Source organism: Heterodontus francisci, chromosome 13 (assembly GCF_036365525.1).
Source record: "Heterodontus francisci isolate sHetFra1 chromosome 13, sHetFra1.hap1, whole genome shotgun sequence".
NCBI classification, from domain to species: Eukaryota; Metazoa; Chordata; class Chondrichthyes; order Heterodontiformes; family Heterodontidae; genus Heterodontus; species Heterodontus francisci.
This window is the reverse complement of record NC_090383.1, coordinates 51,730,500-51,754,734: the sequence shown is the minus strand read 5'-3', so window position 1 is coordinate 51,754,734 and position 24,235 is coordinate 51,730,500. Positions and strand designations below refer to the sequence as shown.

General features: G+C 43.6%; 1 protein-coding gene across 4 annotated transcripts in view; it reads left to right on the top strand.

The window, feature by feature from the left end:
• ipcef1 (interaction protein for cytohesin exchange factors 1) overlaps positions 1 to 24,235 on the top strand; it is a 210,973-nt gene that overhangs the window by 93,599 nt on the left and 93,139 nt on the right. For all 4 annotated transcript variants that reach the window (XM_068044818.1, XM_068044820.1, XM_068044822.1 and 1 more), the window contains exons 5-8: positions 1,147 to 1,220; positions 5,944 to 6,015; positions 21,619 to 21,686; positions 21,806 to 21,894. In XM_068044818.1, coding sequence (XP_067900919.1) covers positions 1,147 to 1,220; positions 5,944 to 6,015; positions 21,619 to 21,686; positions 21,806 to 21,894 — 303 coding nt within the window. The remainder of the gene's footprint in view (positions 1 to 1,146; positions 1,221 to 5,943; positions 6,016 to 21,618; positions 21,687 to 21,805; positions 21,895 to 24,235) is intronic.

Here is a 24,235-nt window from a genome sequence, read left to right as displayed (position 1 = left end):
CGTGAGCCCTTCTCCTCCGCTTCCTCCTCTGTCTCTAAGCAGCTTGTCCTACTCAGTGTGACCTCTATACAATCTCCAAGTCATGCTGTATTCCAAGGGGAATGCCTACTAGTGCACCATGTCTGGGAGCAACTGCTTTGTACGGAAGCCTTGAAGTCAGCAAAAACTCCATCACCTGCCATACCATTCCCCATAGACTTTTGTAAATTGAAACGACTGTAGAAAGCAGCAAAGACTTGTAGAGTTGTAAGAACAGCCAAAAGAAATCAACTGGTAACTAACCTGCAAGTAGTTGATGATCCCATTAAATAGGGCTGATGGAGGGGACCTTCCTGCTGCTGAATACATGTTCAGCTAGGTGAGGTTAAGGGAGGACATTAGCTGAAATGGTGAGCTCCAAAATGACACCACTGGCATCAAATCAACATTTGCACGCTGATTGATGTCATGATCTGCCTACTCTGCATACTTCGAGCAGACATTCACCAGACGCGTGCTAATACCCTCATCAATATGGTGTCCAGCGCAATTTGCCCCACAAATGTACACATGCACAGTGGACATAAAATGAGGGTTAACAAATTCAATTTCTCACCCAAATGCTCTGTTTAGCTGTCAAAATATGTACCATATATGTTCAAAATATTCCTTAAATTGTTCACTTCACAACCAGCTGATCGCAGAGTCAAGTTCAAAGGCCAAACAGACATAAGTGAAAGGACTGTTATGAGTTCTGCTCCAAACCACGGTGATGTTGAGTTCACAATGGGGGCTATTGTGGAAGGAGAGGATGGTGAGAGAGGTTATTAAATTTTGCACTACTCACCAATATATATATTATGAACTGGTCAGCCATGAAGTGAAATAGATGATGTTTTAGTGTTCTACTGTCCAGACTGTGCCTTACAGTTTAAAAGATGTGCACAGAATTGCTTCACTTTCTGTTGGAGGAGTTTTATTTATTATAAAAGCTTAGTACAATTTTCTTTCAAATATTCCCCAATTATTACAGTGGTAGAATGTCTGGTATTGTTTGGCCCATTTTAAAGTAGAAATTGAACAAAAGATAGGTCTTAGCAAACCTTAGCGTTGATGATAATTGAGTTTTTCTTTATGAAGTGTTAACCAATTCTGCCTTTTTCATAGGCACAGAAAGCTGAAGGTTTGATTAAGTTGCCTGAGTTCAAGATTAATCAAGGAACAGAGTGCAAAAAAAAACAGTAAGTAACACTATAATTAATACAAACAATCAGGCATCAAACCCACACTTTACCATTCTATGTTCAATAAATTCTTGCACATTTATAATGCTTTTCAAGTGATGAAACATTCCAAAGTGGAGATTCAGGAGCCTCCAGCAGGGAGAGGGGTGAGGGGAAGTAACCAGAGACATTCTCAAAAATGTAGTTTTTGAGAAGACTGTAGAGGTGAGAAAGAGATGACAATACAGACAGGTTCAGAATGATGATTCCAATGCAGGGCCCCTGAAGGTTCTCCAACCCATGAAAAGAGGGATCGACCAGGGTTGGAGCAGCTGAAACAGAATTTAAGGATGGAGAAGATTGCAGATGCCATCAAGGATTTGAAAATGAGGCCAAATATTTTGAATTTCCTGGAGGTATGCCATAAAAGCAGGCTGGTCAGAGCAGGGCAGGGATGCAATTTTGAGGCAGAGTTCTAAGTATTTTGAAATTTAAGGTTTATTGAAGTTAATACTTGAGAGACAGATGAGTGTTTTGGATAAATCAAGCCTCGAGATGACAAAGATGTGGTTACAAGTTTTAGTGGTGTAGAAGATATGATAGTCATAAGCATGGAGGTGTAGAGAGTGAGATGGATTAATAGGCTGATAGTCGAAAGGGTGAGGTAGGGACATAGGCAGAAAACATTGTACTGATGGAAGTTATCTGTCTTGGCAATGGATTGGATATAAGTTTTTGAAACTCTGTTCAGGAGCAAGCAGGGTGTTGAGGTTGAGCCTGAACAAATAGACAGGGAGATGAAATCTGTGCCAGTGGTGCAAAATTTTCTATGAACATGAGGAGAAAGTTCTGGCTTATTCACAACTTGATGGTGAATAGCAGCAGTGATGGAATCTGGGGTGGTGGTCAATGAGAGGTAAAGTTGGATTTCGTCAACATACATATGCGACCTGACCCAATGTTTACAGATTGTCTCCGAGGGGCAGCTTGAAAACAAAACCTAGGAGGGTGCTAAGAATGCAGTGATGGAGCATGCTGGAGGTGAATATGTGTGAGAGTAAAAAATACAAAGTTGGAGGAGATAGACTGAGTGCATTGAACACCCTGAAAATTGTTACCTGCTAAAGCAAGAAAGAAGGAAAAACTTGTGTTTTATGTAGTTCCATACCAGATTCTCAAGAGCTTGTTCCATCAAGTTAGCTATTTTTGAAGTGCAGTCACTGTTTTTATGCACGCATTGGCTGCCATATTTATCTACATATCAAGATCTCACAAACAACAAATGAGATGGACAACCAATTAATTTTGGTGGTATTAGTTGAAGGATGAATGTAGATCAGTGCACCTTTGAATAGTGCTGTGGATCTTTTACATTCACTTGAAAATGCAAAGTGGGTCTTGAGTTTAATGTTTCATCCAAAAGAAAACACTTCTGAAAATCCAGCATTCCCTCCGTACGGCACTAAAATGTCAGCCTAGATTTTGTGCTCCAGTCTTAGGTGAGAGCTTGGGACCATAATTTCTGGCTCAGCCAAAACTGCTACTAACTGAACTAAGTTAACACGAGGAATGTCAACTATCTCTGTACGTCAGAAATTGGAACAGTACAGACAGTGGTCGAAATTCATATTCCAAAGTGCAATATAATCATTATAGATTCTTTCCAACTACAAACTGAACCCACAAGGTACAGTTTGGATGTTGTCTTCCACCCTGGAAAGTACACTCATGAAACTGAATTTTTGAAAATGAAACTGGAAACAGAATGATTCCAAGTTCCAACAATAGCTGTTCTTGTAATCAAGGCATAAGTTAAACGTAAATTTTAGAAATCAGCTAAAAGGCAGTGAGTGAATGTTTCTGCTAGGTATTGCTCAATCATTAGCACCAGGAACTGTTCCCTTCTCATGACAATCCTCCTGGTTATAATATTCATGTTTGATCATTTTGGTAAGATTTCTCTCAATTCAATAATCACTTACTGAAAATAATAGTCTCCTTGTTGTGTTAAAGCTTTCTGTTTTAATTTGCTTAGCCAGAAGTTATGCTGTCTTAACACGATGAAGAAAAAGAAATCTAGAATGAAAGCAAATATTGGCTTACCATGTGACCATATTTGCTCAGCTCGCAGCCTATCATATGGTTACAAATAATAAATGTGAAATGCAGCCAGTTATTTTGAATTTAGACTATTTTCTCATTTTACATTAGCTGCATGATGTGTGCAATTTCACAGATTTGGAGCAAGCAGCTAAGTACCAGGTACTAGGAAGTGCATGAGAACTGCAAGTATTGATCTGATCCCTGCCTGGGCATCGCTAAGTGCCTCCCCACAGCCAGAGATCAGAAATTAACCATACAGTGTTATAAGGATAAGAGTAGTCCTTGGGTGAAAGTGCTAAATTGGGGGGAGGCTAATTATAACAATATTAGGCAGGAACTGAAGAATTTAGATTGGGGGCGGCTGTTTGAGGGTAAATCAACATCTGACATGTGGGAGTCTTTCAAACGTCAGCTGATAAGAATCCAGGACCGGTATGTTCCTGTGAGGAAGAAGGATAACTTTGGCAAGTTTCAGGAACCTTGAATAAGGAGGGATATTGTGAGCCTAGTCAAAAAGAAAAAGGAAGCATTCGTAAGGGCTAGAAGGTTGGGAACAGACTAATCCCTTGAGGAATATAAAGACAGTAGGAAGGAACTTAAGCAAGGAGTCAGGAGGGCTAAAAGAGGTCGTGAAAAGTCATTGGCAAACAGGATTAAGGAGAATCCCAAGGATTCTTATACGTATATAAAGAGCAAGAGGGTAACCAGGGAAAAAGTTGGCCCACTCAAGGACAGAGGAGGGAATCTATGTGTGGAGCCAGAGGAAATGGGAGAGGTACTAAATGAGTACTTTGCATCAGTATTCACCAAAGAGAAGGACTTGGTGGATGATGAGTCTAGGGAAGGGAGTGTAGATAGTCTGGGTCATGTCGTTATCAAAAAGGAGGAGGTGTTGGGCGTCTTGCAGAGCATTAAGGTAGATAAGTCCCCAGGGCCTGCTGGGATCTACCCCAGAATACTGAGGGAGGCAAGGGAAGAAATTGCTGGGGCCTTGACAGAAATCTTTGCATCCTCATTGGCTACAGGTGAGGTCCCAGAGCACTGGAGAATAGCCAATGTTGTGCCTTTGTTTAAGAAGGGTAGCAAGGATGATCCAGGAAATTATAGGCCGGTGAGCCTTACGTCAGTGGTAGGGAAATTATTAGAGAGGATTCTTCGGGACAGGATTTACTCCCATTTGGAAACAAATGAACTTATTAGCGAGAGACAGCATGGTTTTCTGAAGGGGAGGTCGTGTCTCATTAACTTGATTGAGTTTTTTGAGGAAGTGACGAAGATGATTGATGAAGGAAGGGCAGTGGATGTTGTCTATATGGACTTCAGTAAACCCTTTGACAAGGTCCCTCGTGGCAGACTGGTACAAAAGGTGAAGTCACATGGGATCAGAGGTGAGCTGGCAAGATGAATACAGAACTGCCTTGGTCATAGAAGACAGAGGGTAGCGGTGGAAGGGTGCTTTTCTGAATGGAGGGATGTGACTAGTGGTGTTCCGCAGGGATCAGTGCTGGGACTTTTGCTGTTTGTAGTATATATAAATGATTTGGAGGAAAATGTAGCTGGTCTGATTAGTAAGTTTGCGGACGACACAAAGGTTGGTGGAGTTGCGGATAGTGATGAGGATTGTCAAAGGATACAGCAGGATACAGATCGGTTGGAGACTTGGGCGGAGAAATGGCAGATGGAGTTTAATCCAGACAAATGTGAGGTAATGCATTTTGGAAGATCTAATACAGGTGGGAAGTATACAGTATACAGCAGAACCCTTAGGAGTATTGACAGGCAGAGAGATCTGGGCGTACAGGTCCACAGGTCACTGAAAGTGGCAACGCAGGTGGATAAGGTCGTCAAGAAGGCATACGGCATGCTTGCCTTCATCAGTCGGGGCATAGAATTTAAAAATTGGCAAGTCATGCTGCAGCTGTACAGAACCTTAGTTAGGCCACACTTAGAATATTGCGTGCAATTCTGGTCGCCACACTACCAGAAGGACGTGGAGGCTTTGGAGAGGGTACAGAAGAGGTTTACCAGGATGTTGCCTGGTCTGGAGGGCATTAGCTATGAGGAGAGGCTGGATTAACTCGGATTGTTTTCACTGGAACGACGGAGGTGGAGGGGCGACATGATAGAGGTTTACGAAGTTATGAGTGGCATGGACAGAGTGGCTAGTCAGAAGTTTTTTCCCAGTGTGGAAGAGTCAGTTACGAGGGGACATCGGTTTAAGGTGCGAGGGGCAAAGTTTAGAGGGGATGTGCGAGGCAAGTTCTTTACACAGAGGGTGGTGAGTGCCTAGAACTTGCTGCCGGGGGAGGTGGTGGAAGCAGGTACGATAGCGATGTTTAAGAGGCATCTTGACAGATACATGAATAGGATGGGAATAGAGGGATACGGTCCCCGGAAGTGCAGAAGGTTTTAGCTTAGACAGGCATCAAGATCGGCGCAGGCTTGGAGGGCCGAATGGCCTGTTCCTGTGCTGTACTGTTCTTTGTTCTGTGCTAATGTTTGTTAGTACAATGGCAGTTCTGAGCAAACAGTAAAAAAATATCAGCAGCATGTCCTTTAAAAGTATAACATTAAGATGAGAGGAATTCTCTGCACTTTAAACTTGCCCCTTTATTATCTATTTTCTATTCTCTTCAAGTGCAATAAAGGCCAGCCATCCACAATACAAGAACTTCTACTTTGCTGCAGAGAATGCTGATGACATGAACACGTAAGTATTACATAGTGAGGCTGTTTTTGTGGGTTCAGTGGTAATGATCCAGTATGTTTATTGAGAGATGGCGAAATCGTATCAGTTTTGGTTTGTTTTTGATTGAGAATTGAAGCTGAAGGGTCCATTGTTGAGGATACCAACAAGGCTGAAGAGAATAGATAATAAAAGGAAGTAGTGGTAAGGTGATGCTATCTTACAATTTTAAGAGACAGGAAACTGCAGGAGGAAGTAAAGATTGAGAGAGGTATGGAGTACCATGGTTTGGAGGTAGTAGTCAAGAAGGAGTTACAGTAGAAAACTGTAATGAAATTTGATTTCAACATGAGTGAAAATGTATCTATCATGCATGCTTTTTCTTTCTACTGCCATCATGTCATCTTTAACTAGGACAGAGATTCCATCTCCTCTCCTTCCTTCTCTTTACTTCCTAAATGTGTTATATTATATCCTGCAATTTAGTTCTCTGTGTAGCCATGTTTCAATCATCCCGACTATATCAGGATCCTCTCTACAAATTACTGCCTCCAGTTTGTCCATTTTGTTTTGAATAATGTAGACATTGCTGTACCAATACTTTAAATTGTTTTTTTATTTATTCATGTCAGCCCTGGCTCAGTTGGTATCGCTCTCACCTCCAAATGAGAAGTTTGAGAGTTCAGGTCGCACTGCAGGCTTTGAGCATAAAAATCATGGCTGACACTCCGGATCAGTACTGAGGCAGTGTTGCACTGTCGAAGGTACCGACTTTCGGCCGAGATGTTAAACCAAGGCTCCGTTTGCCTTCTCAGGTGGACATAGAAGATCCCCATGTCACTATTTCGAAGAAGAGCAGGGGAGCTATCCCCAGTGTCCTGGCCATTGTTTATCCCTCAATCAACATAGAGTCATAGAGAGATACAGCACTGAAACAGGCCCTTCGGCTCACCAAGTCTGTGCCGACCAACAACCACACATTTATGCTAATCCTACATTAATCCCATATTCCCTACCACATCCCCACCATTCTCCCACCACCTACCTACACGAGGGGCAATTTACAATGGCCAATTTACCTATCAACCTGCAAGTCTTTGGCTGTGGGAGGAAACCGGAGCACCTGGCAGAAACCCACGCGGTCACAGGGAGAGCTTGCAAATTCTGCACAGGCAATACCCAGAACCGAACCCGGGTCGCTGGAGCTGTGAGGCTGCGGTGCTAACCACTGCGCCACTGTGCCACCCAAAGACATCTCAAAGACATTATCACATTGCTGTTTATAGGTGGTTTCTGTGCACAAATTGGCTTCCGCATTTCCTACACTTCAAAAGTACTACATTGGCTGTAAAGTCAGTCACCACCTGATTCCCTAAAGTCTGTCCACCATCTACAAGGCACAAATCATCTAGAAGGACAAGGGCAGCAGATGCGTGGGAACACCACCACCTGCAAGTTCCCTTCCAAGCCCCACACAATCCTGACTTGAATTATATTGCTGTTCTTGCTGGGTCAAAAACCTGGAACTGCCTCCCGAACAGCATTGTGGATGTACCTGCACCAGATGAGCTGCAGGGGTTCAAGAAGATGCTTCACCACCACCTTCTCGAGGGTAATTAGGGATGGGCAACAAATGCTGGCCTTGCCAGCAATGCTCACGTCCATGAAAGAATAAAAAATAAATGTGCTTTGGGACGTCCAGTGGTCATGAAAGGCACCTAATAAATGCAAGTCTTTTCCTTTCTTTTATTATTCTCTCTGTGTTTAGTAGTTATTTTATTTTTCTGCTGTATTACTTTATCCAATCTCTGGTCATTCATATAAAAGCAAAATACTGTGGATGCTGGAAATCTGAAATAAAAACAAGAAATGCTGGAATCACTCAGCAGGTCTGGCAGCATCTGTGGAAAGAGAAGCAGAGTTAACGTTTCGGGTCAGTGACCCTTCTTCGGAACTGACAAATATTAGAAAAGTCACAGATTATAAACAAGTGAGGTGGGGGTGGGGCAAGAGATAACAAAGGAGAAGGTGCAGATTGGACCAGGCCACATAGCTGACCAAAAGGTCACGGAGAAAAGGCAAACAATATGTTAATGGTGTGTTGAAAGACAAAGCATTAGTACAGATTAGGTGTGAATACACTGAATATTGAACAACAGCAAGTGCAAACCTGAAGAAAAACAACCTGAGAAAAACAGTGGGTAAGCAAACTGAACAAACTAAGATGAAATGAAATAAATGTCCTCACTTTTCATCCCACCAGCCTCCATATCCAAAGGATCATCCTCCGCCATTTTCGCCACCTCCAGCGTGATGCCACTACCAGTCGCATCTTCCCCTCCCTTCCCCTGTCTGCATTCCGAAGGGATCGTTCCCTCCGCGACACCCTGGTCCACTCTTCCATTACCCCCACCACCTCGTCCCCGTCCCAGGGCACCTTCCCCTGCAATCGCAGGAGGTGTAATACCTGCCCATTTACCTCCTCTCTCCTCACTATCCCAGGCCCCAAACACTCCTTTCAGGTGAAGCAGCGATTTACTTGTACTTATTTCAATGTAGTATACTGTATTCGCTGCTCACAGTGTGGTCTCCTCTACATTGGGGAGACCAAGCGCAGACTGGGTGACCGCTTTGCGGAACATCTCCGCTCAGTCCGCAAGCAGGACCCTGAGCTTCCGGTTGCTTGCCATTTCAACACTCCCCCCTGCTCTCATGCTCACATCTCTGTCCTGGGATTGCTGCAGTGTTCCAGTGAACATCAACGCAAGCTCGAGGAACAGCATCTCATCTACCGATTAGGCACACTACAACCTGCCGGACTGAACATTGAGTTCAATAATTTCAGAGCATGACAGCCCCCCATTTTACTTTCATTTTTAGTTATTTTTTCTTTTTTTTACATTCCTTTTTACATTTTTTACAATCTTTTTTTGCATTTATTTCATTTAATCTTAGTTTGTTCAGTTTGCTTACCCACTGTTTTTTTCAGGTTGTTTTCCTTCAGGTTTGCACTTGCTGCTGTTCAATATTCAGTGTATTCACACCTAATCTGTACTAATGCTTTGTCTTTCAACACACCATTAACATATTGTTTGCCTTTTCTCCGTGACCTTTTGGTCAGCTATGTGGCCTGGTCCAAACTGCACCTTCTCCTTTGTTATCTCTTGCCCCACCCCCACCTCACTTGTTTATAATCTGTGACTTTTCTAATATTTGTCAGTTCCGAAGAAGGGTCACTGACCCGAAACGTTAACTCTGCTTCTCTTTCCACAGATGCTGCCAGACCTGCTGAGTGATTCCAGCATTTCTTGTTTTTATCTCTGGTCATTCATGTTGCTTTGACTTGTCCTTTACCCTCTTTTCCTGATTCATTTTGTGTTAGGTTAATGCAGTTCCTTCCACCCAAGTTATTAATTTATAGAATTATTGACACCCTAGTTTTACTTCTTGCTGGAATCTTGGTTCCAATGGTACAGCTCCTTCCTGTCTCAGCACTGGTGCTAGTATCCATGAAATGGAACCCCTTCTTCCCACACTGCTGCTTTAGCCATGTGTTGACTTTCCTCATGTTTTTTTCCCTATGCCAATTTGCACATGTGCTGGATGATGAATGATAAGTTGAATATAAAATGGACTCCACAGCAAATGTGGAAATAGAGTTAGATGATGCATGGAGAAGGTCATTATTATGAAGAACAAAGAACAAAGAACAAAGAAAATTACAGCACAGGAACAGGCCCTTCGGCCCTCCAAGCCTGCGCCGATCCAGATCCTCTATCTAAACCTGTCGCCTATTTTCTAAGGGTCTGTATCTCTTTGCTTCCTGCCCATTCATGTATCTGTCTAGATACATCTTAAAAGACTCCATCATGCCCGCGTCTACCACCTCCGCTGGCAACGCGCTCCAGGCACCCACCACCCTCTGCGTGAAGAACTTTCCACGCATATCCCCCCTAAACTTTTCCCCTCTCACTTTGAACTCGTGACCCCGAGTAATTGAATCCCCCACTCTGGGAAAAAGCTTCTTGCTATCCACCCTGTCTATACCTCTCATGATTTTGTACACCTCAATCAGGTCCCCCCTCAACCTCCGCCTTTCTAATGAAAATAATCCTAATCTACTCAACCTCTCTTCATAGCTAGCGCCCTCCATACCAGGCAACATCCTGGTGAACCTCCTCTGCATCCTCTCCAAAGCATCTACATCCTTTTGGTAATGTGGCGACCAGAACTGCACGCAGTATTTCAAATGTGGCCGAACCAAAGTCCTATACAACTGTAACATGACCTGCCAACTCTTGTACTCAATACCCCGTCCGATGAAGGAAAGCATGCCGTATGCCTGCGTTGCCACCTTCAGGGAACAATGGACCTGAACACCCAAATCTCTCTGTACATCAATTTTCCCCAGGACTTTTCCATTTATTGTATAGTTCACTCTTGAATTGGATCTTCCAAAATGCATCACCTCGCATTTGCCCTGATTGAACTCCATCTGCCATTTCTCTGCCCAACTCTCCAATCTATCTATATTCTGCTGTATTCTCTGACAGTCCCCTTCACCATCTGCTACTCCACCAATCTTAGTGTCATCTGCAAACTTGCTAATCAGACCACCTATACTTTCCTCCAAATCATTTATGTATATCACAAACAACAGTGGTCCCAGCACGGATCCCTGTGGAACACCACTGGTCACACGTCTCCATTTTGAGAAACTCCCTTCCACTGCTACTCTGTCTCCTGTTGCCCAGCCAGTTCTTTATCTATCTAGCTAGTACACCCTGGACCCCATGCGACTTCACTTTCTCCATCAGCCTGCCATGGGGAACCTTATCAAACGCCTTTCTGGTATGCACACTAATTAGCAACAAGTACAAAGAAACACATAATACGGACTGTTCTGTTTTTCAGTAAAAGGGTAATTTAAGATTTTTTCATGAAAAATCCTTTAGTCTCTTCCCAAAAGCTACCAAAGCCAAGTTGCTAGACATTAAGTACAGCAATGATCACAGACAAATGAAAACAGTCAGCATTTCTCAGTGTAATCAGAATCTTGAAATTACAGATCTGCACTAGGAATATAAGAAAACAGGTACATTTTTAAAAAAAGCTTTAATTGCAAATTAGTAAAGTAGTTAAATCAAAAACCACTGCTGACTCCAAAATAAAAATTCTCTTAAGACTTCAGTATTCTTTGCCTTTCGCCAAAATACAGTTCTACTTTGAAAGCAGCAAGCCTAACGCTAGTTAGGCCACAGCTGGGGTACTGTGTACAGTTCTGGTCACCACACTATAGGAAGGACGTGATTGCACTGGAGAGGGTGCAGAGGAGATTCACCAGGATGTTGCCTGGGCTGCAGCATTTCAGCTATGAAGAGAGACTGAAAAGGCTAGGGTTGTTTTCCTTGGAGCAGAGAAGGTTGAGGGGGGACATCATTGAGGTGTACAAGATTATGAGGGGCATTGATAGGTTAGATAGAAGGAAACTTTTTCCCTTAGTGGAGGGGTCAAGAACCAAGGGGCAGAGATTTCGGGTAAGGGGCAGGAGGTTTAGGGGATATTTGAGGAAACATTTTTTCACCCAGAGGGTGGTTGGAATCTGGAACGCACTGCCTGAAGAGGTGGTGGAGGCAGGAACCCTCAACATTTAAGAAGCATTTAGATGACCACTTGAAACACCATAGCATACAGGGCAACTGCAGGAATATAGGATTAGAATAGTTGGGTGCTGTATGGCTGGCACAGCCACGATGGGCCAAAGGGCCTGTTTCTGTGCTGTATAACTCTGACTCTATAAGCAGTTATGGGCCAGTGTGAACAGGAGTCATTAATTTGGCTAATTCACATTATACACCTTACATAACTGTTAGTCAAAGCAATGAGCATTGAAGTTGTTTTATTTAAATAGAGGGAGGCAGTGGTGTAGTGATAATGTGACTAGACTAGTAATCCAGAGGCCCAAGCTGAAGCTATGGGCAGATGGTGAAATTTGAATACAATTAATTAAAAAAATTCTGGAATTAAAAGCTAGTCTAATGGTGAACATGAAACGATTGTGTTAAAAATCCATTTGGTTCACTAGTGTCCTTTAGGGAAGAAAATCTGCCGTCCTTACCAGGTCAGGCCTACATGGGACTCCAGACCCAAAGCAATGTGGTTCACTCTTAAATGCCCTCTGAAATGGCCTAGCAGGCCACTCAGTTCAAGGGCAATTAGGGATGGACAACAAATGCTGGTCTTCACAGCGACACCCTCATCCTATGAAAAAAAATTTTAAACATTACAAAATGCTTGGGGTCCAATCAGCCTGGAACAAAAGGAAGAATCCACATCCTCCTAGAATTCTGATTAACTCCACCCACCGCTTCCCCACCACAACCCAATGCATACACCATTTTGAACAGTAGGGGAGTTCTCTCCAGTGTCCTAGTCAATGCTTATCCCTCAAACACCACCTAAAAAAATTGTCTAGTTATGGTCACATTGCTGTTTGTGGGACCTTGATGTGTGCAAATTGGCTGTTGCGTTTCCTACATTACAACAGTGACTAGACTTCAAAACTACTTCACTGCAGTAAGATGCTTTGGGACACCAAGATTATGAAAGGTGCTATGTGGGTGCAAGTTTTTTTTAAATAAAGTTGGACATTGAAGGGCAAGATTCAGCATCTAAATTTCACAATAGTTACCTTACTGAAAGAAAAATTGTGCAGTTATGACTTTCACAGGCAAATTGTTTTGCAAGTTAGACAAAGGTAGCAGCTGCTTTCCCTATGCGTGTATTAAGCTCTGCATCAAAAAAAAGGGACAGATTGTCTCTCACTGTGGACCCAAGGTAGCAGAATTTGCTAACTACTTCCAGTGGCGTATTATTTAGTGTGATCAGGGGCAGAGATGCAACACCTTGTCCCATGACCACGGTTTTCTTGACCCTTGTAGTCAAGGCTAACAAGGTACAGGTATGGGAGAGACGGTCCATGAGTCTTTGCAGCTCAGTTTCTGTGTGAGCTATGAGCGCAGCATAATCAGTGTGGAGGAGTTCTCTGATCAGGATATGATGTGTTTTTATCTTTGATTTTAGCCTTGATTGATTGCTGTTTGACCTAGTGTGCAAGTAGGCTCCTTCCATATCTGTAGGGAAGGCAAAGGTCAGGAGCATGGAGAAGATGATGCCAAACAGAGTGGGGTCGAGGACACAATGCTGTTTCACTCCATTCTTCACTCCGAAACTGCTGAAAGTGAAGCCATCAAACTGTACACTGCAGTGCTTGTTGTCATGGAAGGAGTGGAGGAGACTGAGCAGCTTCAGTGGACAGCTAATTTCTCCCAAAATCTTGGACAGCCCTGCTCTGCTGATGGTATTGAATGCCTTAGTGTTTCTACAAAAGCAAGGTTAAGGGGTATACTCTGTTCCCTCCACTTTTCTTGTAGCTGGCATATGGAGATGATCAAATCCACAGTAGATCTGGCCCACTTGCGAACTGCGCATGGAATAGCACCAAGCTGACCCTTAGGTCCAAGCTCATAGTTTATAAGGCCTGTCTTCTCAGCAATTTGCTGAATGGCTGTGAAACATGGGTGACTTATAGTCACCAGGAAAAGAAGCTCAATAATTTCCATCTTCACTGCCTGCGGCACATTATGGGTATATCCTGGCAGGACAAAAATCACAAACATGGCAGTCCTCTCAAAGGCAGAGCTCCCAAGTGTGTTACCACTAATCAAACAGAGGCAGCTTCGGTGGATTGGACATGCCCACAGGATGGAAGACGGTCGCATACCCAAGTACCTTCTTTATGGTGAGGTAGCCGGGGCCAGACGACCAGTGGGGCGCCCAAAATTCCACTTCTAGGATGCTTGCAAGCATGACATGAAGGCCCTAAATGTCGAACATCACACTCTGGAGTCACTAGCTGGCAAAAGATGGAAATGGCAACACAGCCAGTGGACTGGTGTGCACTACCATGTTGACCAGTTGCTGTGGCAGCTTGGCAACAGGTGCCAACATCAGAAACAACTCACAGCGTTACTTTGCAGCTTCACGTGTGGCAGAACCTGCCTTTCAAGAATTGGCCTTCAGAGCCATCAGCAAAAGTGCACCAAGAGAAGGCACCCCACCTAATTGGGTTGTCTGCTGCATGTCTGTCATCTTGTGTCATTTGGAAGGATGCCAACCAACTAACCTTTTCTTAAGAAAAAGTCTGCAATTACTACAAAAAAGAAATCAAGATGCTGGAAACAATGGCTGTTTTAAAGGCCCATTAAAATGTTTCCAAATAGAAATATGAAGAAAACATTGATGTTTGGTTATTTGTGCTCCTTTTAAACATTTTGAGACACGGCTACAAACCTCAGCACATTCTAAACTACATTGTCATACGAGCATCATCTGTGAAAAGCCCAGATTTGTACCACAATAATATTAGTCCTGTACAATCAGCTGGATCAGCACTTAAACCATGCTCATAAGGTCTTCCAGCATTAGCCAAATCATGAATTATGCTTTGGCTCTGATTCAGCCAGACAATCCTTTTAAATGCGTGGAACATCTGTGCATTTGGAAACCATTTTAGACCAATTAACAAAAATCACACTAAACTCAATGATCACCACATGCGTGTTTAAAACACTAGACAGACTCATTTAGGTATGCTCAGCTCAACTTGAGCTACTGGGGCTACACTTAAATTACTGGGATTATTCCCATTTATGAAGTGATTTGCTCGGATGAAAAGTGAAAGACTATTTCCATTAGTTGGAGTCAGTGATAAGGGAATATCAATTCAAAATGGTGAGGAGAGCACTTAGCAGAAATATCACGATGCAGAGAGTTATAGGAGCATATAATCTTTTGGAATGGAGTAGTTAAAGTGGAGACTATTACATCTTTTAAGCATGTGAAGCAGAGGAAGATACAGAGCTATGGGACAAAGCAAGGCAATGGGATTAGTTTGGAATAAAAACATAAAATGCTGGAAATACTCAGCAGGTAAGGCAGCATCTGTGGGGAGAGAAACAGAGTTAACGGGCTGAATTTTAGTTCCAGGGTCCCTATCCTGATGCCGGGCTGAATTTTGGGTCAGAAACCCAGAAATGGCTGAGGTTGGATCCTGGAGGAGATTTTCAAGGGGCCACCCAATTAAGAGGTTGCCTCTGGAAGCTCCTTCCATTTAAGGACAGTGGGTGGGCTGTGCAGCCAGGAGGGCCAACGAGAGCGCCTGAGGCTCTGGGAGGCTGGCAGCCCCACCAGGAGAGGTGGGCACTGCCGTATAGGTGGGAGACCAGGAGGGCACCTCAAGATGGAGATGCCCTCTGAAGATTTTAGAAATGATCAAGATATATTGTGGCCACAGTTGCCAGGCCATCATAACAGAGGTGGAGCCCCTCCACAGAATGGCCTGTGGCCATGACTGTTGGTCTTGCAGTCCAGTGGATCCTTGCTCGGCTGCTTTGCAGAATGCCCATCTGCCGCCGCCCCCCCCCCTCCCACAAGCACCGCAACTGCCCCCATCCTTTGACCTGCTCCCGGGATCTCACCACCATTCCATCTACAGGCTCCAGTCACATCAGGGGGCGAGCCCACAATCTGGAAAATCCAGATGACCTGTGAAGAGTGCCCTCAATTGGCTATCCACCAATGTCAGGCAGGTAGCCATCACCCCCTCCAGAAGCTGCCACCTCTCTGGGAACATGCCAACAGACCAGCATGCCAGTCGGTAGCAAGAAATTACCGGCACGCCCACCTTTGTCTCGGTATAAAATTCTGCCCCAACTAATGAATAAGATGAAGAACCAGGACAGTCTATCTATATTGAAATTTGTGTCTCCATTTCTAGTATTGTAATACCATAAAAATGTAGGGAGTCTGCAGTGGGTCATTATGAGAAGTCATATGAGTCCTAGCCATGCCTGCCTCTTCGTGCGATTTATGGAGCATTCCAGTCCTAGTCAGGTCCTATCTCACACCTTTTTTTTCTGTACATTGATGTCTGTATCAGTGCTGCTTTGTGCTTTCACCCTAAACTGGAAAAGTTCAACTTTGCTTTTAATTTTAATCCCTACTTCGCCTTCAGATGGCCCAACCCTTTCTTGACCTCTCTATCTCCATTTCTGAGAATAGGCTGGCCAACGATATCTACTTTGAGCCCACCAACTCCCACACCTACCTTGATTACATTTCCTCCTACCTGCTTCATGTCAGGACTCTATTCCATTCATCCAGTTCTTCATTTCCATCACATCTACTCTGATGATGCCACCTTCCACACCAGTACTTCCAGTATGTCTTCCTTTATCCTCAATAATGGATTCCCCTCCACTATGATTAACAGGGCCCATGACTATGTCTGCCCCATTTCCCACACTTCAACCCTCACCCCTTCCCTTCCAGAACTATGATAGAGTCCCCCTTGTTTTCACCTTCCAACCCACCAGCCTTCACATTCAACAGATCACCCCCAACCATTTCTGTCACCTCCAGCACGATGCCACCACCAAGCATATCTTCTGCCCTCCTCCCCTTTTAGCATTCCAAAGAGACCGTTCTCTCAACAACAATCTGGTCCATTCTTCCCACAGCATGTTCCCGTACAATTGCAGAAGATGCAACACCTGTCCTTCCTCTTCTGCCTTTCTCAACGTCCAGGGCTCCAAACTCCTTCCAGGTAAAATAGTGACTTACTTGTATTTCTTCCAATTCAGCATATTGTATTCACTGCTCATTGAGGTGGTCTCCTCTTTTGTTGGGAGACGCGACAAAGATTGGGCGATCACTTTGCTCAACACTTCCATTCAGTCTACCAGCATAACCCTGAGCTTCTAGTTGGTTGCCATTTTAATTCTCCGCCTCATTCCCTCTCTGACCTTTCTGTCCTTAGCCTTCTACACTGTTCCAACGAAGCTCAAGGAGCAGCACCTTACCTTTCAGTTAGATACTTCACAACCTTCTGGACTCAATAATTATTTTGACAACTTCAGGTTATAACAACTGTTTCCATTTTTTTCAGACAACAGGTGCGGCTAATGGTTCCACTGTCACCATTTACAGCCCCGTCTTTTGTTTCTTTACTCGAACCTTAACATCTCTTTTATGTTGTACAATCATTCTTTTTGTCATTTAATCAACTCTGCGCCCTGCCCTATCGCAGGCCTTTCTTCCTGTTCTATCCTCCACCCCCTACCCTCACCATCCATTCCCTGACTGTGTATTTGCTTGTAAAATATTAAATCTCTAACTTCTTCCAGTTCTGACAGAAGTTCATTGACCTGAAAAGATTATTCTGATTCTCTCTCCACAGATGTTACCTGACCTGCTGAATATTTCCAACATTTTCTATTTTACTTCATTGTTACTAAATATCCATACTAACTCAATGACCATGATCTAGTTTCTCAGCCTTACATATAACAACTCCACTTAACATCATCTTAGCTATCCAACCCTTAAATGACATGTGCCATACCTCTCCACTGTTCCAGCAGATTCCCAACTGGCTTTGATTAATTTATTGTTTCCCTCTCTTGCTTCTTCCCACTAGTTCTGGAACAATGAGGGCTGGTCATAGAGTTATACAGCACAGAAACAGGCCCTTTGGCCCATCGTGTCTGTGCCGGCCATCAAGCACCTACCTATTATAATCCCATTTCCAGCACTTGGCCCGTAGCTTTGTATGCTATGGTGTTTCAAGTGCACATCTAAATACTTCTTAAATATTGTGACAGTTCCTGCCTTAACCACCGCTTCAGGTAGTGTGTTTGAGATTCCAACCACCCTCTGGGTGAAAATTTTTCCTCACGTCCCTTCTAAACTTCTTGCCCCTTACCTTAAATCTATGCCCTCTGATTATTAATACCTCCGCTAAAGGAAAAAGTTCCTTCCTATCTATCCTATCAGTGCCCCTCATAATTTTGTATACCTCAATCAGGTCCCCCCTCAGCCTTCTCTGCTCTAAGGAAAACAACCCTAGCCTATCCAGTCTTTCTTCATAGCTGAAATGTTCCAGCCCAGGCAACATCCTGGTGAATCTCCTCTGCACCCTCTCCAGTGTAATCACATCCTTCCTATAGTGTGGTGACCAGAACTGTACACAGTACTCCAGCTGTGGCCTAACGAGTGTTTTATATAGCTCCATCATAACCTCCTTGCTCTTTTATCCTATGCCTCGGCCAGTAAAGGCAAGTATCCCATATGCCTTCCTAACTACCTTATCTACCTGTGCTGCTGCCTTCAGTGATCTGTGAACAAGTATACCAATGTCCCTCTGACCCTCTGTACTTCCTAGGGTCCTACCATCCATTGTATATTCCCTTACCTTTTAGTCGTCCCAAAATGCATCACCTCACACTTCTCAGGATTACATTCCATTTGCCATTGCTCCACCCATCTTACCAGCCCATCGATATTTTCCTGTAATCTAAGGTTTTCCTCCTCACTATTTACAACACAATTTACAAATTTCGTGTCATCTGCGAACTTACGGATCATACCTCCTATATTCACGTCTAAATCATTAATGTACACTACAAACAGCAAGGGTCCCAGTACTGATCCCTGCGGTAAACCACTGGTCACAGGCTTCCACTCGCAAAAACAACCCTCGACCATCACCCTCTGCATCCTGCCACTTAGCCAATTTTGGATCCAATTTGCCAAATTGCCCTGGATCCCATGGGCTCTTACTTTCTTAACCAATCTCCCATACAGAACCTTGTCAAAAGCCTTACTGAAGTCCATGTAGACTACATCAACTGCCTTACCCTCATCTACACATCTAGTCACCTCCTTAAAAAATTCAATCAAGTTTGTTAGACATGATCTCCCCCTGACAAAGCAATGCTGACTATCCCTGATTAATCCCTGCCTCTCCAAGTGGAGATTAATCATGTCCCTCAGAATTTTTCCAATTGTTTCCCTACCACTGATGTTAGACTCACTGACCTGTAATTACCTGGTTTATCCCTGCTACCCATCTTAAATAATGGTACCACATTTGCTGTCCTCCAGTCCTCTGGTATCTCTCCTGTGGCCAGAGAGGATTTGAAAATTTGTGTCGGAGCCCCTGCTATCTCCTCCCTTGTCTCACATAATAGCCTGGGATACATCTCATCTGGACCTGGGGATTTATCCACTTTTAGGCCCGCTAAAATAGCTAATACTTCATTCCTTTCAATGCTAATTTGTTCAAGGACATCACAGTCCCCCTCTCTGATCTCTACACCTGCATCGTCCTTCTCCATAGGGAACACAGATGAAAAGTAATCATTTAAAACCTCATCTATGTCCTCCGGCTCAACACACACATTGCCACTCTGGTCCCTAATGGGCCCTACCCTTTCCCTGGTTATCCTCTTGCCCTTATGAAATTCCTTGGGAATTTCCTTTATCTTGCCTCCCAGTGTTTTTTCATGTCTGCTCTTCGCTCTCCTATTTACTTTTTAAGTACTGCCCCTACACTTTCTACACTCCTCAAAGGTCTCCACTGTTTTCAGCGCTTTGAATCTGCCATAAGCCTCCTTTCTTTTCCTTATCCAATCCTCTATATCCCTTGACATCCAGGGTTCCCTGGACTTGTTGGTCCTACACTTCAACTTTATGGGAACATGTTGGCCCTGAACGCACACACTTTCCTTTTTGAACGGCTCCCACTGGTCTGATGTAGACTTTCCTACAAGTAGCTGCTCCCAGTCCACTTTGGCCAGATCCTGTTTTATCACACTGAAATCGGCCTTCCCCCAATTCATTGCTTTTATTTCCGGTCCCTCTTTCTCCTTTTCCATAACTACCTTAAATCTTAGAGTTATGGTCACTATACCCGAATTGCTCCCCCACTGACACTTATACCACTTGTCCGGCTTCATTCGCCAGGATGAGGTCCAGTACCGCCCCATCTCTTGTCGGACTTTCTACGTGCTGGCTCAAAAAGCTCTGCTGTGTGCACTTTAAGAATTCCGCCCCTTTTAAGCCTTTTGCTCTAAGACTATCCCAGTTGATATTGGGGAAGTTGAAATCCCCTACTCTTATTACTGTATTACTTTTACACCTGTCTGAGATTTGCCTACATATCTGCTCCTCTATCGCTCCATGACTGTTTGGAGGCCTGTAGTATACTCTCAGCCAAGTGATTGCTCCCTTTTTGTTTTTAAGTTCTACCATATGTCCTCATTTGAGGAACCTTCTAAGAAATCATCCCTCCTTACTGCAGTAATTGACTCCTTGATCAACAGTGCAATGCCACCTCCTCTTTTACACCCTCCCCTGTCACGCCTGAAGATTCTATGCCCTGGAATATTGACCTGCCATTTTTGCCCTTCCCTCAGCCATATCTCTGCGATAGCAATAATATCATATTCTCGTGTTAATCAACGCCCTCAATTCATCTGCCTTACTAGTAAGACTCCTTGCGTTAAAATAGATGCAATCCAGCCTTGCATTATTCGCTAGTGCCTTAACAGGTCTATATTTGCTCTGCCTTCCAAACTGACTCAGTTTCTCTTCTATATTTAACTGTGCATCACCCCCTACTGTACCTCCGCTCTGTATCCCATCCCCCACCACCCCCCACACCCTCCCCCCCCCACCCCCACCAACAGCACTAGCAAACCTCCTAGCAAGGATGTTGGTCCCATTCCGGTTCAGGTGGAACCCGTCCAACTTGTACAGGTCCCACCTTCGCCAGAAACAGACCCAGTGATCCAGGAAAGTAAAGCCCTCCCTCCTGCACCATCTCTTCAGCCTATCTGCTCTATCCTCCTATTCCTATACTCACTAGCACGTGGCACCGGGAGTAATCCAGAGATTACAACCTTTTAGGTTCTGCTTTTTAATCTGCTAGCTCCCTAAATTCTTGTTGCAGGACCTCATGGTGACATAGGTTTTTGCTGCGGATCCTACTTAATTTGGGAATGGGGAAGATGATGGATTGTGAAAGATAATAGCTGATCTGAATTAAATTACTAAAGATTAAATACTTCGGTGTAGAAGAAAATAATTTTGAAAAAGATTATAGTGAGTGTGAACTTTCATTCCTCCTCACCCAAAGCTGGTACCTCATCGCACGTATAGTTGTTTAAATGCAAACAGCCCTCTAGTACCTCACATTAAGGAACCATTAGTTTTATCCCAGGCTTGACGGTGATGATCAGCACTGGGAACATAACTGTCAAAAACAATCTTGTCTTTACCTGATGTCTACCTCCATTCATTTTATGGCAGGGATCACAAGATAGCAACAAGGAATTGAACTCCAAATCAAATTTGTCCCTTCCCTGAGGTGGAATGAGGAACTCCCTCTGTCAAACAGGCTGAGAGAGGTTAAGCCAGACCAGGATAAAATGTGGCACTTCCTTGGTGTGTATGGGTCATTATTACACCATGTACCCAAAAAGCCAAAGAAGCAACCCCAAAATATAATTTTTGATCATGGATGTTTCTGTAGTTGGGATCTGAAAACAGTCGTGCTAACACTTATCAACATCATCCTTAAAGACTTGGATAAGAGTGATATTTGCATTTCATTCACAGTGAATTTATCTTTGATAGGTAAATTGGTGGATTCATTGTCATTCGTAGAAATTTGTGGAATTGAAGATGTGCAATATCAAACTATAATTCTCATTAATATTTTAGGTGGATTAATAAAATGGGTTTAGCTGCTATTGAGTATGCTCTACCAGCTTCAGAAGCAAAAACTGAAGGTATGTGCTTTTGTTGATGAGTACAAAATTCACTGAAGTGTCCAGTGTGTCTCATTGTGTGTTTGCTGATTTTCTACAATCCTAATCTTCTGGCAATGGTGAATTCCTTCTTGCTGCAGAGGGTTGGAGTGAGAGTGAACATGAAGAAGTGGAGATTTCACCAGAGATGCCATCCTCATCATATGCATCACAACCAGGAGAACAGCAGGTAAGTATTGATTAACAGAACACAAATATGTTAAGGATCATTGCACAGTGTACAGGGTAGTTTTAGTGTATATTTCAGGGTTTATTTTAATACTTGGATTTATTTGGTTGTAAGTTGGAGATACAGAAATGTATAGGACTGGATTTTCTATTCAGTGGGAGTTTTAGGATTCCCTCTGCAAATACTGTTTAAAAACTCTGCTGGTATTTATCCGATTTAAATATGTAAATATCTACACAGTGACTTTTTTGTCTTTGGGAGCCACTTTTAATTTGCCTGAACAGCAAATGTTAACTGTTCTCATTTTCAAAGTGACTCCTGACAACGCAGCCAAGCGTCGACAGCATCAGTGCATTCCCAGTTGCGCACATGCACAGAACGATTTCTTCCTGTCAGTATGGTGCTGTGCATGTGCAGCCTACGCCAGCACCTGGCTTGCTGGGACTCATTTGCGCATGCGCTGCAAATCGTCATCGCGTGCTGGAACGGGTCTGCTTGCTCCCCACCTTGCTGCTGCCTTCCCTCAGCCACTCGCTCTCGCTACTTCCCCCCCATCGGCCACTCACTCCCCACCACCTTCCATCAACCACTTGCTTCCCCCTTCGACCGATCACTCCCTGTCGCACCACCTGAAGAAGCAGCAGGGGACAGGGAATGAGCCTCTGAAGCGGCAAGGCCAGGAACGAGTGGCCGAGGAGTGACAGGACGACACGGGAGCCAGTGGCCAAGAAGAAGGAAGCAGCGAGGCATGGGGCGAGCCACTGTTGGTGGGTGGGGGGAGTGGGCAGACAGCGGCCGATGTGGGAAAGCGGCGAGGGCGGGAGCGAGTGGCTGAGGGGGGAGAAGCGGCGAGCAGATAGGCACGGGAGGGAGCGGCGAAGAAAAGCACCATGGCGTCTATCTGAATTATAGCGCAGAATCTAGTCACACTGCTGTAATTGTGCAAGAGAATAAGCCACATGAATCTGTTCCCAAAAGCAATATGTTAGAATAATAAACATCATACAAAGATCGAATTGAATGATGCCTTGCAATGAGATGACTATTGGGGGTGGGATGGAGGCAGCGATCGCAGCTACTGTGGGGATTTGAGTTTAAGGCTGCATTTACTTTTTGTGACAAATTGAGCGGTGCCATCTTTATTACTGGCAGCACCAGAGACGTGGCAGACTGTGAAATTTCAGTGGATGAAGCTACATTTGCGCAAGCGCCAGTACTGCGCTACCTGGTGGTTGCATTGTCAGCAATGCAGCCTTTTATTTGATATTTATTTTTAGGATCACATTACCATGCATGGATGGAATATGGCTAAGGTGGTGATGAGGAAGGAAGCAATTCTAACCACGGCAACAGCAAGTTGCACATTCAGATATGGTGAGAATAAACTCATTGTTTATCTGCACCATCAATGTTGCCCAAATGAGAAAATTATGTTTAAAAAATCCTATTACCACCTACCCAACCTATCCCAGGCAGCAGCCTGGCCCTTCACCAAGCTCTGCTATTATCTACCAACCCACCCACAATGGAGGGGTGGGCAAAGTCAGTAACAGCTAGGTTTAAAAAACTCTCTTTATAATGTCAGCTGTAAGATCCAGCTTGGTATGTTAATATTTTAACATCTTCATTTCTCAGCACCACTTAAGTTCCTAATTGTAAAATGTAAATGTATAAATCATAAGGATTTTGATCCACGATAAAGTTTAATTTGTAAATAATAGATGAGTTCATCGAAAAGCTGAATCCTCGAGGTACCCATTTAATATTATTGAGAGATAAATGTCGAGAGAAGTTACAGCAGTAGAGCTAGTCTTGGATTGCTGTATCAAAGAATTGGTACAGGCGCAATTGGCCAAATGGTCTCCTTTTCTGTTGTAAATCTCTATGTAAAATCTCTATAAACTGCCATATTGAAGAGAAATGTCAACTCCCAAAAAGTGCACAAATAATTGAATTTGTTTTAGAGTCTCCATACTAACCAAGCTTGAAAGATGGTAACAAGTACCATGGTGAACATTTTCATGTGCTGGAATACTTGAATGTTAATCTATATGGAATGTATTATTGAAAGTATTGAACTGTTTTTAAATGCCTGATCATATGTTCTAATGCAAAGAACTAATTAGAGTAGAGCCTGACATTTAAATTAGATACTGGTGAAAATAAGTCCTTGCAATGAATTCTTCTCAGCATAGAAATTCAGTAGCTTACACTTCAGACACAAATTTAGTGGAACAAATCCATTAGTCCCTAGTTGCAACATTCTCTGATATAACTTGGCATGGTTTAATGCTCCTCTCCTGATAAAGATCATGTGAAATATTCTCCTGCAGTGTGACAT